Source organism: Battus philenor, unplaced genomic scaffold (assembly GCF_028537555.1).
Source record: "Battus philenor isolate CCGP_79_NKW_IND1 unplaced genomic scaffold, ilBatPhil1.0.hap1 SCAF_4, whole genome shotgun sequence".
NCBI classification, from domain to species: Eukaryota; Metazoa; Arthropoda; class Insecta; order Lepidoptera; family Papilionidae; genus Battus; species Battus philenor.
In genome coordinates this window covers 10460268-10479710 of record NW_027181704.1, presented here as the reverse complement: position 1 = coordinate 10479710, position 19443 = coordinate 10460268, and the positions used below count along the sequence as shown (strand labels likewise).

The following is a 19443-nucleotide window of genomic DNA, read 5'->3' as shown; positions in this document are numbered from 1 at the left end:
AAATGTAGTATTTATTAATTTGTTAATATGTATGTGTAGAGAACAAGTGGTAACTGAAACTGATAAATCATGTTAGTTAATTTATTCAAAAAGGTTATTGGCAACCCTATACATCCGAAACTGCATTTAATGTCTTGCGAGCTTTCGACCGGATATTAAGCCCCTAAACTTAATCATGTCCCTCTCTTACAATATCGAACAGTAGAAAAGACTTTGATATACCTCATTATCCGGCCGTCATATTCCCACGACTCGAAGATTTTTTAGTCAGCCATTTTGTGTTCACAATTAGATTCGTGAGGTTATGTGTTCACGCTGCATAATTTCTCCGTCGTTCAGTGGGCCCGAATGCAGCCCCAACTTGCAATTTTTATAATTGAATGAATACAGACCATTGTGAATCAGTAGTTAGAAGTCGCGTCACAAAAGCCTTAACGCGTATTTAATTTATCTGTTGAGAATAATTTCGTTAGTCCCTTCACGTGGTTCGAATATTTTAGTGCTCGAGGGACCTGCGTGAAATTGTAATTAACTCACAGCTATTGTTCTTCATAGATTTCACCGAAATATTATTCTGATTTGTGTTTTTGTAATTATAAACCATTTAATCATTTGTGCTAATTTATTTTGACATTCTTTAGTGAAACGTGAAATTGTAAATTACAAATTATTAAAATATTTTGTTTATATATACATCTCTATTTTTTCAAAATATTTTTATATCTATTTCATAGAATGATACACAACGTATTCACCTTTACGATGCTTATACACTCAGTAGTTTTGAGAATTATATCATCGACAATTATATTATGTTATTAGTATTGGTTACAAAGTAGGCTACAATTTATAGATGTTATTGTGTATCACCTATTCCACCGGCCGCGAACATAGATGTCACAGTTCAGTTTGAAATATTAAAATAATGACAAATTCATTTCATTAAAAATCTATACGTCTATACGTTTTAGTATCATTTTATCGTTAAAAATTCCCGAGAACCATCTGACGCACGGAATGAAAAATACGCGTTACAAAAAAGTTGAGCTTAAACTGTATTTAAATTTGCATCAGCGGTGGTTTTGATGCAGATGAGTGACGTCACGTGGAGCGCCCGCCGTGTAACCACCCCCGCCTAATTGACGCCTCCCTCCCTGTACGTAGCGAATTTTTTTGATAAATGTGTAAAATTTTTAACTTGTTTAACGACATTTTTTCAGTGTTGCTTTTTTTATAGAAGATACACAAAATTTAATAAAAGAAAACGTCATATACTTCTTTACTTTTATTTATTTTTATATTATATTATTCCCAAAACAAACAAGTCAACATAGATATAACAAAAATATGATAATTACAATAATTTATGTATATTTATTGGTAAAATTTAACGATACGATAAAATCCTGGAAACGGAAAAAATACTAGTTTTCGTGCACCATTAAAACATTTATAATTTGTCTTTTAAATTAACATTTTCTCCAAATTGCTATACTATTTATTCATAATAATTGTTTATGCATTTTAGGCACTTTTAGCTTTAGCAATCACATTCACGATTAAAGAAAGAAAATTAAACATGTTTATTCTTACTTATATATGGTTTTAAGTTTATACTTTTTATTATCTTAAACATATAATGCCCAAAAACGTCTATTGTACCACATTTTCAAAGGTAACATACAATGTTAAATAATAATTTATATATTAAATTAAAGCCTTTATTTTACAATATACATAAGAAATCATTGCAGTATGATTGCAATTCATAGCTCGAAGTTATTAAGCAAGATGAAGTTTTTTTATTTATACTCCCATTAAAATCAGTTTTCCACATAGTTTTATTGTGGCTAATATAATATACGTAACGTTATACACAGTAAGTAATTTCATCATTATCATTATCATTTTAACCTTATGCGCCCAATACTGCATTATAGATTTTTGCTTTTTAGCCAGATTTTACGGCAACCACAATAGGAGAGGATGGGTACTATTCTATACTCGAGTACTATCAACAAGCAAGCCGGCAAGCAACTAAGCATTATATTATATTAAGTATTTACAGGTGGAACATTGCCTAAAAATATTTTATTAGCTGAGTACATCGATTTATTCTTAGGATAGCAAATCACAGACATTATTAGTAATTTTAACAAGTTAATATGTTATCACTACGTAATATGAACAGGAAAATAAGTCCGAGAGAAGTTAATGTGTAGGCCGAGGTAGAAAAGCCTCGTTATTTGTCAACGAGCCGCCGACGGTGGGGCGGCACAATCTTAAAATCAATTTTCATTTATTCGCAGATTATCCTCGGCAGTGAGCACCCGTTTGCGCAGACCTCGGAAGGTACTAGAATCGGCGATAGGAAAATACTATTCAATCATTTTCGGAATTAATATTTTTTTAAATATTCGTTGCAAATAATAATAAAACCTCTTTGATAAAGATTTTTTTTGTATGTAAAAGTTTTAAAGAAGGTGTTTATTTGTTAGCAAAAAGCTTTGATACTTTTGCACATATTTCAAATCACTCTGTATAAAGTCATAAACTTGAAATTAGCTAGATTAAGTTTTCTATTAGACTGCGAAAGGCTAATAACTTACTTACTATATTACGATTACGTTTTATTTGATTGATTTAGGTTAAGGTATAAGACAGAGGATATTTATGATTTTCTGAAACCACACATCAATGGACGGCAAATGAGCATTTACTTCTTTGAAGCCTTTACTACTACAACTCTGTTATTATACAAAATCAAAAAAAATTGTAACTTAGATGTAAAAAAAGGGAACAGTGCATTGAGATATGTTTGAAAATTTGGATGAAATATTATCTCTCATAGAAAAAATATTGTATATTTGCCATATTCAATTATCGGACCATTTTAATATCTTTAAGCCCATATTCGATGAACTTAAGATTAAGACCAGACTCCTTAATATATTATAAACGAGGCCTACATTTTTTGGCCATTTCGCCTGCAGACAGCCGGATATATTTAACAAACTACTTCCTGCAGGATAAGTAGATTTGCGCTGCCCGCATTTAGCGGCCCCTCACGACCTTGATTATATTATACTCATCTAGATGGGTTGCTGTCAAATTGCTGTCATTTTATAATACCGGTGAAATGAAAAAAAAAAAAACATTTAAGTTGTACGTAGATAAATACTAACATACATAAAACAATTGTTCTTTCTATACCGTTTGGCAGTCTATGCAAACGTATGGCCACAAAACAGCGGAATAGTCTTGGGTGGCTGGGCCGGTAAAATCTTTACAAATGTGTGCCGTTATCGTGTGATGCTGGTATTGCCCGATTGACCATCGGGCCGCGGGTTGCTCAGCCTGAAAAATAACGGATTTATTTAATTTTATGGCGTAGCTGCGTGCTGAATCCACGATTGGTCTGAAGTTATGAATGGAGGTCGGGCGACTTCATTTATTTTGTGCTTTGACGAACTACTCGGCTGATCTTTTTCATAGAATTTGTATTATTTTGTGGTAATCTCCCGACAAAGCTATTTTACAAAATAAAAAAAATATTTATTCATCTCACAGGGCATAGTTCCACCGGATCGGAGGACCGCAAACTTTTACTGGAACAAGCCTAGGCATTCCGATAAAAGGCGCTCGGGAGGGCCTCGACTTGGTCGGTTGCTATTACCTGGCTGATACTATTATCACATTGAAAAGTGTTAACGCTGGGAGAAGTAACGGAAGAAATTCTTCTACGTAGAATGATAGGTAGAAAATTTTTTTAAGACGAGTTTTGAGTCCACAAAAGTATTATTAAATGTCATATTTGTTTAATTGAAAATTATCTCTAACAAGGCATAACTTTTTTTGTAAAAGAATTATGACTCAAAAAAGGATTCTCCCTTCTCCCGCTATCACGTTTTGTGCTTCACAGCAGGTTTGTTTCGAAGCGCTTGTAATGTGAATGGGATGTTTTTATAGCTGCAGACTATTTGTCAACTAATTTGTGGATTAGTATAAGTATAATGCCCCCGATTCCCCTGTGTTTACATTTCCCATGGTTGTATGGTTCGGCGGTAGGGTAAGACTGATCTCGTTAAATTAATCCCCGTAGATAATTTTACGATTTGTCACGTTTTAGTATTGTGAATTGTACGAATTTCAAGTTTGCTATTATTCTCTAATCGTTTAAATTTAAGCATATTGCCACTATTCAAGTAAGTTCTTTTTAAATGTTGACAGATAATATTATTTCTTATAAAATTCTTTTTTAATTATATTTACTTATATACTATGTTTGCGTTACGTTGCGTTTTACGTTATATCTGTCGCACAAAATACAACGATTGACGAAAGGTCACATAGGTAATGTGGGACAGAGATAGTGCTCTACGAAGTCGAATTAGCCGATTGTCTCTTTCCAAAGGTCGATGTGCAATATTTATCGCCGGGTACTGTTAAAAAATTTCTGATTAGTAAAATGTTTCGATCGGGTATAAACTGTTTACTCTCTGCTATGTTTAGTACAATGGAAGTAAGACTGACATTAAAAAGTACTAGTATACTGTTTTTTTCTAATAAATCTGTCGCAGTTTAGTAATGGGTATCTTATTAGTTTTTTTTAACGCAAAGAGGGCAAAGCGGCGGGCCCTCCGCCTGAGAACCTTTTAAGTCTTTTTAAAATTTTTAAGAGCAATAGTTTTAAGTAATTGTGATGAAAATTTTTGTTGGTTGTTTATTTTTTTCAAATAATGAATTGTGCGAATAAAAACAAAGTTAATAAATCGTACGGTGATGACCGTAACGCGATTTAGTGACGAATTTATTCCTATACCTTATTGGCATTTTCTACCAGACAAGGCAAGGTCATGTAGAGATAAATAGTGGTGTAGGTGTGTAGATGTTAAAGACTTTTTTTAAATATGCAATTCTTTATGTTATAGATACAGATGAATAGTATACTTATTATCTAGTGCTTATAAAACATACTTACAAAGTATTTATACATGCATATATACATACAGGGCGATTTTGTATTTAGTAATTTTAAGCCACGTCACAGTGTTTATAACAATCAATCAGACGTATTTTACCTTCAGTTGTACGTCCTGAGAGTTACGTTATAATATACTGAAAACGTAAAGAGCTAAACAATGTGTGTAAACTTCTGATAAATTGATTATCGTCAATATTTATAGTCAATTTTTCATAAAAAACCAGATATTTATGAAAGCTACCTATTCTAGCAGCAATAACATTAGCATTTCATGGTTAGTCATTCGCTATTATTCATAATGAAATGTTTTTGTTATAGATTTGTGCAACGCTGAAATTAAACTTTATTCAATAGTTTAACCTTACCGTTATAAGGTTATTCTGGTAACTATTGTAATTTTTTATTTTATTATCAACACTTTTTATTCCTTTTCTTGTAATTGATTAATTTTTTATAATGAATCTTTAGTTAATCTAATAATAAGTTTTCAATGGGTTTAAATAAAGATATATTTTTAAATAGCAATCCGTCAGTTTAAAACGCAAATAGTTCAGCAGAGATAGTACGAAAAAATTTAAAAATATCAATTTCGTGTGTTTGAACTCGAGAGTGGCATTGTGTTTGATTTAAATATAGTTTTAGTTTAGTTTTTAGTTAAAAATATATGTAAATAAGTTTGACGTAGGAATAATTAGTATTATTATTCCATATCGAAAGACTATCTTGTCGTATAATTTTTTTTCATACTTATCTTTCTAGAGAAATGGATAATAAGTTAATTTTCATAAAATCTATCTTTAAATCTTTATTGAAGTAGATCGGTAAAAGTTACAGATGTTTGATGTGTTTTATTTAAAACATTTAATTTTGTTGTTAATATCATTAAACTATAATAAAATCGTGATTTGTTGTATAATTATTCAGCATTTTCTTCAAGACGTTGCGTGGGAAATAAAATATTTATAAATTCTAATTAAGAACTCGTTTTGTCTTATGATAATTAATGCAATAGTATAAAGCTCGCTCATTTCTCCGGCAGTTGGGGTTGCATGTTATTAAAACAACTCCAGTAAACAAAATTCAAATAAGTAGGCAACTTGGTTCAAGGTATTTTACATACAATCATTTGCTACTTACCAAACTCCGCCAGATTTTGAGTTATCGTGAGAAACATCTGATGTTTTTGGGAATTCTGTTATTACATACCTTATTATATTATATGTACGAAACAGCTAAATTAAATATTTATTTAGCTAATTATTGAAGAAAAATACTTTCGTCAATAATTTCTATGACATCGCAAAACGGTTTTTATTATATGAATCAGTATATATGGTGGTTGGTTATAGACGTAAAAACTTTAAAATAGAGAATATACTCGTATAGCTATTTTGCCATCAAAGAGCTTTAAAGTTTTTATCCATATTTCCAATCAACCTGTATAAAGTGATCACTCTGAAATACGATTACGTTATGTATTCATTTATTTTTTTATTGCAATGCGACAGGTTAATAATTTTGTTTGTATAAAGTGTGCAGGAATAGATAGCAAACAATAACTAATTTTAACATTTAATTCGGAAATTTTTCTTACGACATTGGCATTGTGTTATTTATTATTTCTGTAATCGTTAATTTTGGATACGATGTATTGTATATTAATTGAAAACAAATGAGCAATACAATAAGGTTTTTAAAACTTTTAAGCCTATAACTTACCATAATGTATATAGTGAAAATAACTAGTTTAAATGTAATAACAGGATCAAATTTGAAATGCTATTTTTGGACATAACTGTGTTGTCGTGAAAGATATTCGGCCGAGAATGATATTTTATTTAAAGAATATTTATTATGCTTCATTTTAATATTTTTGAGGATTATTGGTTATATTGAGAAACTTGTTGCTTTACTGAGATTAGGGCACAGAAATAGAACTTAAAGAACTACGTTGTTCGGCTACGAAAGCAAGTACCAGCGTAAACGTAAGAATACACTTCATAAACATCGTATACATTTATAAAAGTAACTAATACTTTTTGGTTTAGTTTATCAAGATGGTATGTTTTCTTACATTTACTCTACTTATATTTTATACGTGATTAGTTTTCATTACATTACACACGAAGACGTTTTCATTATTGTTCCAGAGATGGCGTTAGCATTCAGAAATATGTTGTTGAAATTAGTTAATTTGTTTTTTAGACTATAGCGATTTTTGCAGCCATTTATAAAATGTTATGTAGAGTTACTTTATCTAAAATTATTAGTTTAATTGTTTAGACTTTTTATTTATTCATCGACACCTTTTTGTCGTGCCTTTGAGAATAAATGAGAATAATAAAAATAACATGTAGGTATGTAATGTCTTATTAATAAAAAAAGTGTTAAATTTCACTGAACCGGATCGCGTGAGTCGCTGCGCTGCGAGTTCTCGTTAGCACAGTTTATTCAGTGACGAAAGGTGCCTCAGTTTAATTTATGCAAATTCCTGTTTCGTTGTTTCCTTGCCGGGACTTAGTAAGCGACGTTACTAAGTAGGGGGTGGGTATAATGCCGGCTATTTGTGGAGTTAAGGGTGACATTTTCTTGCAAATTATAACGTTTGTACTTTAGAATTTTTAGTACGTTAAGCTATGTATGATTTCTTAGACCTCTTAAAGGTGAATTATTTGTTTTTTATTATCATTTTTGCTTTGGGAGTGTAAGTATCATTAACAATGCTTTATTTGTTTCATAGTTAAACATTGTCACTGTTGCTAAAGCCTTTAGGAGGACTCTAATTAAAATTACTCTTAATTTGCGGAATGACAATATTACTATCAATAAAATTTTATATAGATGTTCAATGCATTACGTAACAGTTGAATATTTGTCTGTGAGGAGTTCAACACATCGAACTCCTTACAGACTAATATTGGAGAGCAAAAATAATAATTTGTCATTTTTACATACCAATCTGGTGATAAAAAAGATTGTAGCGATTTGAGACTTCTTAGGAAGATTCCGGATCCTTCAAATCACACAATAAAAAAAAATACAATAGGTGAACAAACGACGTTGCAAAAGTTGCATCCAACTGATAATATGTCGCTGTCTTAAATAGGACATTCTACATCTCAATTAATGATAATCATAGGTGTATCTAATCGGTTAATCAATTGATATAACTGCCTGTGATTATAAATAAGTTGGTTTTTACTGAATTGTTTTTCAATTATTACGCTACTTTTGTATAATGATATAAAAAACTAAGACTCAATGTCTAAGAAGACTAATCGTCGGCTTACTGGGACCGGTCACAGGCATCATCTGTTTCTAGCACAATCGTTCCGAACAATAGCCCAAAACGGCACACAATGGACCCCGTTTCTCCTCAACAACAGCTCAATGGTCAGCCGTCGATCCCTCGGCGGAAAAAGTCGGTGAAATAACCCGATAAGAATGATTAATTGATTTAAGTCGGTTTCAATGAAACTCGAAACGGAAACGTTTAAGCCATTTTCCTTTACGTTTTGCGGATAAGCCGTGATTGAATTAAGGTTGCCTGTATTACGTGTGAAGTTAATTATATTAGCAAAGATACATTGCCTTTTTAATTTTAGAGTATTATTATATAACTTCTTCGTAAATCTATGGGAATAGCTAACGTAATGAGCATAAACACAGAACGTAGGTCAATGATCAATGGTGGTTACCTGTGATGATATATGGAAGTGAAACCTGTTTTCTTACTTTAACCCTTATTGACAAGCTTACAGTCGTGATATGCTCGAGATGTCTATGAGAGATCGAATCAGGAATGAGGACATCCGTAGATAAGCGAAAGTATGCGACATAGGAAGTTGAATTGGTAGGGGGGCAGGATACATAACACGAAGAACGGATGGTCGCTGGTTTCTTAAGGCTTTGGAGAAGGGACCAAAGACGACTATGATAGCGCCAGACATCCATCTCCACGGTAAATAGACGACTTTTTAAGGTTTAAGAAGACGCCGGATGCAGGTCGCTTTCAACCCATTCCATCGCAAAAATATGGGAAAGACCTATGGCCCAGCAGTGAGTTTTACGGCTGAAATGATGATGACAAATATAACAACTGAGAAAATGAAGACTTAGGGCATAAAAACTGCGGAGACGACTCTCGAATGCCAGACAGACCAGATGAAATAATTTTGGAGATGTGCTCCTAACACCACTTATGTGTAAAGGCATCTTTGCTTATTGAACTCTCTTATTTGTAGTATAATGAATTTAAAGTTTGATCGGAATGACAAAAGTTATTAATGGCTTAAGTAAAACAATATAATACAAATTATATATGCCAAGTGCCAGACAGATTTATTCCTATTAACTATAGAAGCATTGCAGGAGTTTCTAATGCTAATTCTTCTTCTAGCGTAAACGCTTTTCGAAGTGATAGTAATATTAATGTTAACTCCAGAAGCTCTGTCAATAATTTAATTATAACAACTGATCGAATCGAAGTTCAGCTCTTTAGGGCACCCTCGAATAGGAATCGTAAAGGCGATTTGAATGCTCAAGCGAAGGTTACATGGGGATCCTTGTGCCCAGTCATTCAAAAGCTTCCGCCTAAGCGAACTGAGTGCTTTGAGCTTCCTATTGTGGTGAAATAAATAATGTAATGGCCTGTGTCACATAAATCGACAATGAAGATTACGAAATACAAAGGGGCAAACCTCACATTATATCAATACTTTTATGGTTAAGTTAGAAAATATATTTGAAGATTAATAAAAGTTAACGAAATAATAAATAACTGTAACTTATGTGGTGGACAGACAACCTTAAGGTCATCAGAAGACGCTGGATACAGGCCGCTTCCAGCCAGTATTTTTGGAAATCTGTGGGCGTGGCCTAAGCACAATAGAGGACGTTCTACGGTTGAAATGATGAACAAAAAACTAATTAAGTTTTTCAACTCATAATTTAGCATAGTAATACGTAATAATCTGTGTATTGTAGAAGCAGTAGACTTTCAGAATGATTATTGTTTTTTTATTTAGATTTTTTATCTTTTTCTATTCTGTAAGTTTGAAACATACAAAAGTATTTGCAAGTCTCTACTATGTTATAAATAAGTTTACTCGGTTTTAATCGGTTCATTATTATGGATCGAAATATTTCCCATAGCCACTATAGTTACAAGTGTTCGCTTCAAGAAACAAATTAAGAAATCATTTGTATACCTTTCAATAGCGGGCAGGGGCTTGTGTTTCTTTCAAGTAAGTAGGTGACAAAACGTCGCTGAAAGCGCGCGGGGCCGCTATGATTTGTGAGCGCGCATGTTTCGAGTTACACGCAATAAATTAAGCGAGTATAGAAAATAAATGCGTCAATGTGGGCCGACGGTCCGGGTCCGCTGTTCCGTAGTGATGTTCCTTTGATTTATCGATGGTTTGGATGCAGCGTTAATTTATTTATGCATATAACCGCTTGACATTTGCAAGGATACGTTGACAGCTCTTCATGAACAATGTTTACCAACTATAATTCATGTACTGCAAACTATAATTAATTAATGCAATGATTTGCTAACTCCAAGATCTATTTACAGATAACGTATGACAATTCAAATACCTTTCAGCATAATAAATGTTGCATACGATTATTAAACAGATATTTCATGTTTACTTCTAGCTAAACAATTGTCGTATTTAAACTTATCTTAACATCAACGATAACCTGTTTTTTATTTGATATTAACAATTGTTGCAATAAATACGTTTGAAATAAATAAAGTTTAAAAAAAAGTACTAAAATGGAAACTCGGGTTGATTGGTTACAGGTGTAAAAGTTTAAGGGGTTAAAAGTCTGGTTAAAGTTAAATATATGGTGCACCCTATCTAAGAATCAATGGTTTCAATATTAAAAAATAATGTAAATTAGTAAGAAAAATTCGTTTCGAAATTCGGATTATTACGTATTAATATTGTTAATTGTTTAAAATTTGTCCTAGCTAACCTCACACTTCCCGAAGTTATTGACCTGCTGCATACCAATCAAAAAATAAATAAATATAACATATGAAAAAGATATTACTACATACAGAATCATTTAAAATAGGTACAAAAGTTTTAAATCTTTTTGATGACAATTGAGCCATATATCCTCCTGCTTTTACAAGATTTTATACTTATGACTAATTACCCTCCTGTATATAGGACGTTTATTTTACATCCAATAGATATTACAGCTAATGACGATTAAAATTTCTTATCGACTAATTCATGAGTTTAGTCATTATAATATAAAATACTTATTTTAAATATACAAATTTAATGTATCCTGATAACTAAATGAGAATTAACTTTTATTAGAAAATTAAATACATTTATATAATTTCTCGTGTCACGTTTATCGATATGAAAAGGATATGAAATAGGAATAAACCCGCAGCCAGCAAGCCCTGTGTTGAATGGATCACAAATTGATTCAGAAACGCAAGGCGTTCCCTTCGATTTATTTAGGAATTTTAGCGTATTCATGTCATGCGCCCTTAAATTGTACTATTCTGTTCTGCCCAATGACAAATCAAATGTGGCGTCGACTGCTTGTTTATCTGACTCTTTTATAACTCCCGGTGTACACCTTACGCAAACAAACTGGTTTTAAAAAAGATTGTTAAATATAATATATATAATACAAATATAGGATAGAAAATATTGAACTTTACATAATTTTTAACAAATAAATTTTGTAGTTCTTACACGAATGACGACTATTTAAGAAAAATACCAACCTATCCTTATCTTTTTTATTAAGAAGCTAAGGTTTTAAATAATCAAAAGCGTTTAGTGTAATTTGAATTAATTATCAATAAGTAACATCACTAAGACTGTTTGGTAATTTTTAATATCTGATGTAAAATTATCGATATATTTAAAGTTTAGTGTGAATCACAAATCAGAATATTACTTCAGCTATAAATGTTACAGAACAGCATTTTTTTGTTCACTCCGCATTTTAAATAGAAGTACTTTTTCAAAAGTATTAAATACCTAAATTTGCATTTTCAGAGTTGGTACAATTCTTATAGAATAAAGTCATCAAAACTTTTAGCCTGACTAAAAATATAAAAGAAATGTGTAGTATGCACAAAATGCGATTGTTGCAGGTATCAAATTCAGTAAAGTGCTAATATTACATGTTGTAATAAAATAAAACCTAAGTGTATTTTAATTGTGATTGTTTGTAAAAGAACCTTTATGATTGTTTTTTTTTTCTATCATATATATAAGTGCACATAGTCTTCCCACCTACCTAATTGTAATTTTCAATGCACACTTAATTTTAATTTAATTTGTATTATACAGTACTTTGGCTATAAATCAAATTGTGCTGCACCCTTTTTACGGTGCCTTAATTGACTGAATAACGAAAAGCATGGTTAAAAAAAATTATAACACGGCGGTACTGTTAAATGTCACCACCCTTTCACATTCTTATATAATTAAATTAATTGAAAACTTTACCGTAGTATACCTCTATCTTTATAAATTTTTAGAATTGGAATGTAGAATATTTATTTATGATGATACGATTAAAGAAAGTAAGACGCGAGCTAGTGTATTTAACTCTTTATCAATTTATTTTGAATGTTTTAGTTTAATGCAAAATTCCAAAATTTTAAACATTTTCAAATTACAATTAAAATAATCAATATTATTAATTAATATTGATTATTTTAATTGTAATTTACGAATAAATTAGATTTATTCGTAACCGGTTTATTGTAAATACTTTTCTGGTAATAGATAAAAAATGATACATTTAAAAATCTGCACAAATGACCAAACGCGGTAACTTTAAAAAAGCACAATTGAATCAAGTTTAATAGCTTTAACAGTAGGGTATGTGTGCAACAGGGATGACCCTCCGGCTGACGATGGTAGGGCTGCCATGCAATGTACGAGGTGTCACCAACTAGTTTTATCAATGATGAATGGCATGCAACTCATGCGATAGCGAAATGCACTCTGCAATTACATGGGAATATTCTGTGGTCTTGTGTTTGATTTGGAAGTATGTAGCAATAAGTCATTTTGACGATATAGTTATTTTTGCTTTTTAAATTTCATGTTTATACAACTACAGTTTTCTGAATATAGAACGTATTCCCTTTAAATGTATATATATAGACTTTCTTTGACTTCTGGGAATAACTACCATTGAAATATTAATCTATAAATCAGCTACTGATAGATTCAACAAACACATGCACATGGAACAATTATCGTAAAGATTTTAAATTATTAATGAAATCAATCGAGCCAGTTGCTAATAACAAAATTAGCATTTAAATCATAGAAAGAAGTTGCGATGCATTCGTCCGTTCGTAATTTGATTCGGTATCGTTTTTATTTAGGCCTAAATGCAATACCGCACAATCTGCCCACTTACAGCGTTAAGCGTCATTTCGGTTCGAAAAGGTAGCAACAGCCGCATAGACTGCGCGGGAAAAGCTTCGCAATGGGTTAACTTTGGTACGGGAAAAGGAAGGACAACACTCCCCGCCTAGAATTACGACGTCCCGCTCATTCGCTTCAAGTTGCTCGTGGGGAACGCACGTCTATTCGGATCCCAGATATACGAGCACGATCGCGCAAAAAACTTTTCGGTGCTGTGAGAAACTGTCTATTAAACGTTAAAAATAAAAATGAACACAATTTCTTTGTGCTGTGAATCTAACTGAGTGCGAAGAGACTTCTCGTCTGAAAGAGTGCTCCAGAGGCTAATTACAAGCAGCTAGGCTAATTGGTGGGGCCGGCGTTTCATGAAGGTGAGCCGACTTTTATTTCCGTTCGGCAATCCCTCTAATTGCATCAATTAGTGTAATGCGGCGACAGCTTTGAAGCGGCCCGCTTAATGATCTGCACAGCTCGGTTCTAGACTAGATCTCGAGTCTTTTCAATATTGCGACGCAGATCCTTGGTTTATGAAACAATTCCAATCGCTTTTTATGAAAATTCAAAGCTGAAACAAGAGCTTTACATTAAAATAGACATATAGTTTTAATTCAGGCACATGTCTTTGTATACTTAAGGTAGAAACATGTTTACCATGGTAACGAAATACGGAATATATATATTTATGTCCTATTTGCACAAATTGCATTATAACAAAAATATATAATAAAAATCGACTTTGCAGACAGAATTTCTGTTATTAAAAATGGATTTATTCCAACCAATGTATATGTTCGCTGCATAATTTATTAAGTATTTGCGATAAAAGATGGCACTGAATAGTAAATTAACCTTTTTAATATTTTAAATATTTTACGCCAATAATGGAACAATCGTTAGTTCTTGTATGATATGATCAACATGAACATTATCAATATAAACTAATATATACTATAAACTAATTATGATAAAATCTATGATAATTTTTCGGTCTATTAAAAACTGTAAATTAGTGCATAACTAGCCAAACCTTCATTAATTTTGCGCAAAAAAAATGGTGTTAAAATATATACTACAATTGTTTTGAAATTTTATTCTATATTAAAAAATCGCAATAAAGTAAAAAAAAATATTACCCGACTTCTCGTAACCATTTATAATTTTAATAAACAAAGTGCATATGCAATATATATTAATTTTAATTATGCGATACACCGATAAGAAGTTGTTGGGAAATTCCTAATGATTTGTAGAAATTGTAATTAAAATAGAAAGAGATATATTATTGATAAAGATATTTTAAAAAATAGTTTAAATAAAACTTGTAATATTTTATAAGAAAAATAGGTATAATTACAAAAACAAGTTAATATCTTTTTTTCAAACATTTAGGAAAAATAATATATATTTACCTATCTTAATTTATTTTTTATACTATATTTTATATTTCTATTGATAAGAAAACTTGTTTGAAGTCAATCGTAAATCATTTGAAATAAATAAAAAGGTTTGAAAAGGTTAGTTTTTCAAAGTGATATTAAACTTGTAGTTTCACAAAAAACGCAAAAAAGTACGCGCTACTTGTTAAACTTGCACTCCCATAGACATAAGTAAAATGTAAACATAAACCGATAGAATTTTTATTAACGAAAGTATAAATGTATTGCTCAAAAAATATAATTATTTTTAGCAGAAATGGTTTTTTGTTTGTCACAACTCAATAAGCACTTTATAATTGAACGGTTTCACTTGTCTAAAATCTGATAACTAAAAGTTTCTTAAATTAATTTAAAGGCGTACATATTTTGTTTTGCAGTATAATTATAGTAAGATAATTTTTTTTTAAAATGTCCTGTATGTTTTTTTTTAAATAGATGAAAATTAAACTTTTAGGAAAATAAAAGAAAAAAAGTACCTTTGCTTTTGATTAGTTCAGCTGCGATAAATTTAATTTAATTAAAATAAAAACATTACAAAAATGGACGCTTTGTTATCGAGTAAAAAACGACTGTTCTTTTTTTAAAGAGAACTTTTTCAATGTTCGTCACTTTTAATTTTAATAAACTGAATTTAAAACGATGCTTATAATTATTTACATAACTAGTCACAAAACTTCCCGTATTAAATTTACAATTTATTAAGAAATTTAAAATGAATTAGGAATTAATAATATATTTTAAAGTCTGAAAAGTTTAATCTAATATTTATTTATAACTATTTCATGTTATCGTTTGAAATATTACGGGTTATATATAATCAGAACCACAAAGTGTTATTTTTTTTTCTCGTTTAAAAAGTATGACTATTGCAGTAGCGCGACACGGTTGTCCCAAAAGCTAATTAGAATCCCGTATCCGGCTTGTTTATTCTCTAATTAGCAAGTGGCTCATTAGAGCTACATCACTAGACTAGAGAGAGTAGCGAGCAATGCTTCATTCGTTTTAATTATATACACTGCTTCTTGTGTCTTATAATTACCGGGCACAATTAAGGGACAACATTTTATTGCTTATCTTGTACATAATGGCTGTTTACAGAACGAATTAACGTTCGCCTTGAAAGCTTTAATGTACGTCAGCTGTTCTTTGTGTAACGGTCATGGGTTTTCGTATGATTTACTTTTTTTCACATTGCCAACGACGTAAATAATATAAAGTTTTTTGGAAAGATGGATTAAAGAATGGAGATATGGAGAATGGTAACCTTGTTTCAAACATGGAGATTGAACATATTTCGTCAACAGTAATTAGAAAGAATTGCCTTATGGAAATGAGTCATTAGTAAATTAATATTTAATGCACAATTATTTTAGAGTAACTGTACCCCGCCCGCAAGATCCGCACAGCCGTTTTTTAAAAAATGTTTCGGTAATTTTAATAAGTCAAAATTTTTTTTGCTAAAATTTATACATGTAAGAGATATTTGTTTTAAAATATGCATCCTATTCAATTTATGTCTCCTAAACCGAGTGGAATTTCTCAAACTCCATTCTTTGCTGACTTCTTCCTGGAGAAATAAATACCTATTTCATATATTTTCTAATACTCATGGTTCCAGGGATATTGTGATGAGTAAATGGTTTCAAGTTATAATAATGGAATATTATTCTACACCCTTTTTAGTTATCAAAGTTTAGTTTATTTTTGTCCACATAAGTAAATATTATTTAAATATTAGAAGGTCAATTAATTTGAAAATCAAGCTACATATTGTGTAAAACAAAGAGACCAATGTACGTAAAACACCTATCAGCCGATAGACACCTAATGCAAGGTATAGATCTTCCCAAAAAATTGCCACGATGATTGATCTTGCGCTACCGGCATCCGGCGACTTCCTACGACCTTCACTATATCATCGGCCCAACTAGTGCGGGCCCTACAGGTGCCGCATCTACCAGCTCGTGGCCGCCACTCGAGAAAATATCTTAGTTTTATTGGTTTTCAATCTAAGTTTTTCATATTATGACTAATTTACAACCCTACCAAAAATAATGCAAACTTTAAAATTAAAATATATTCGCTGTCATTTTATTTTGATTTTTCATAAAAATATCAATAAATTAAATCGCGCTATAAATCATTTTCGTAATAGTTAGTGCGTTATGATGTCGCTGTCAATTGAAATGTATTGCTTAAAGTCATGTCATTGATAGGACGGGTGCGGCAGTTTTTTGTGTTAATTGTGATGAAATCTTCAAGTTTATAAGTATGTAAATATTCAATTTCATTTTCGACGCATCGATCATTAATGTCACTTTGTGCCTAGGTGCTAGTTTGGTGTCTAGATTAAAAATTGTCTATTTTAATTACTTTTGTGAATTTAAATCTAGTTGTGAATCAAATCTCATACGTCGCGAGTGAGAAGTAATTTCATTTTATTTTAAAATATATGTTATTAGAATACAGATGGTTATTTGACAGGATTTTGTGAATATTCTTTAAATAAAAATACATTCAAAGATGTCTCAAAGTGATTCAAAGAGTTCTCGATTCTCCCAATTATGAATCATAAAAATTCTTAGAGGCGAGATGTTTTACAACACATCAGAACTAGAGTTTTTGTTTTAGAAAAAATGAGAGAAAAATCTTATTCTAATTTTATGTCGCTTACAATAGAAAAAGGGAATTTTACTAACGAAAGCTGCTATAATATTTTTTTCTGTAACAACATGCCATACCACATTTTACTCGTGGTATATGTATTCTAGGAAGCACTAAAGGCCCATTACAACAATAATACAGAAAAATATTAAACAAAACACTATACTAGGCGCTGCCTGTCTGGTAGAGTGAATTAATTGTAAGTCACTCGATGCAGGTCGCTTTCAACCGGTCCTATTGGAAGTCTATAAGGGGTGGCCCTTGTTCGGCACGGACATTTTACATCTGAAATGATAGTAAATATTTCGGACCGGTATGCTTGGTTAAAAAAGTATAAGGAGCAGTTAGTACAATTATAGTAATTACAAAGAAAAGTAAGGCCAGAAAATGAAAAAACTATGATTATTTCTTGATTTTATTAAATTTTTCGGCGGTCAAGTAAGATAAATTTAATTATTATTTTATGTTTGTATTTTCATTTCTCAGATAGCTTAGGCTATAGATTTTAGATTTATATATAAGTAAAAGTGTAGAGCATATACTCTTTGGACTAGAGGCACTGGTATAGAAGTATAGATAAATATAAATATTAGGACAATGAAAAAAAAAATAGAAAAAATTTCTATATAAAAAATTTAGATAGCGATCTAATTTCCTATGCGTTTCTTCAATTTCATAATAATCATTTTTTTAGCTGTGGAGCATTTACTGGTGGATATCTTCCTACATTGATTTATAAAAAAACTTGAAAGATTAGAGCTTCCGACGACTTTAAAACGATCGTATGTCCACCTGATTACGTAATTGACTTTTGTTCTTCAATATATGGCATAAAAAATTGGTGTAACATTTTATTAAAGATTTATTAGATCATTGATATATACGATCGGAAACACAAATGAGAATTCCGTTTTGTATTACTACATTTTAAAGATTTTAAAACCAGAAGATCTAACTTAAAAAAAATCTACGATCGTGTATTATGAAGTGAAGTAAATTTTATTTATTTATCTATTTTCATATAAAGATAACAATACTCGACACAGCATGTAGCATGATGCGTTTGCATTAATTAATTTTAGCTAATTAATAACCGGCTTTAATTAACGAGGCTGTTAGGACAATTTAATCAGGGTTGATTGGACAAGCGGTAGCCGGTGACAGAGTCTGGTGTGAGGTTTCAGGTGGGATTAGCACACTTTGTAGAGTTATAAATAAATTATTTACATGTTTTGAAAATTAATTTATTATAGCCATTCATATAATTAAGAAAGCAGGTAATTAAACTATGGTTTTGAAGCAACTGTCGTTCAGAAAATAGTGAACTTGTAACAATGCAATGCTTCAATCTCTTCACGATGACATGTTCAGCATTGTATTCTTATCGAAATTCATATATTTTATGATATAATCTTGACTTTAGCGGATTTTTACTGTAGCCTAAGTGGCAACTGGCAGCACTGCGTTTTGAATTAAATTTTTTCGTGTTTGAGTTGGTAATTTACAGGGGGTGCTTAGCTTAAGATCTTTTTTAAGGCAGCGATGCTCGATGGCTCCCACGGAAGCACAGTTCTATATCATCGGATTGGGAGGCTGCCGAGCATTTTAATCTCTTCGGAAAAAGCTCTATCAATTCTAGTTTGTAGGCACAAGGGCACCAACGAAGGGTCTTCGGCTTTTGCTTTCGTTCGACGATAACACCCGTTTTGCGTTTCGACTCAAGGGCACACGAGTGGCCCGAGCCTTACCTTGTTCGCATGCTATTGCCTGGCCAATAGTACTACTATCACTGCGCACAGTGGTAGTTCCGTCTTTAATATTCTGATTTTCATAGTTACTTCAACAGAAATACTCAAAATATTTGCTTATTTTAAAATACATATTCAGTAATTAGTGTTACATAATTATTTACGCGCACGGGTTGTCA

At 31.3% G+C, this 19443-nt stretch overlaps 1 protein-coding gene across 2 annotated transcripts in view; it reads left to right on the top strand.

Annotated features, from left to right (window-relative positions):
* Positions 1-13561: 13561 nt before the first annotated feature.
* Bx (Beadex) overlaps positions 13562-19443 on the top strand; it is a 68220-nt gene continuing 62338 nt past the window's right edge. For both annotated transcript variants that reach the window (XM_068771626.1, XM_068771625.1), the window contains exon 1: positions 13562-13787. In XM_068771626.1, the coding sequence (XP_068627727.1) occupies positions 13782-13787 (6 nt within the window). In that variant the 5' untranslated portion in view covers positions 13562-13781. The remainder of the gene's footprint in view (positions 13788-19443) is intronic.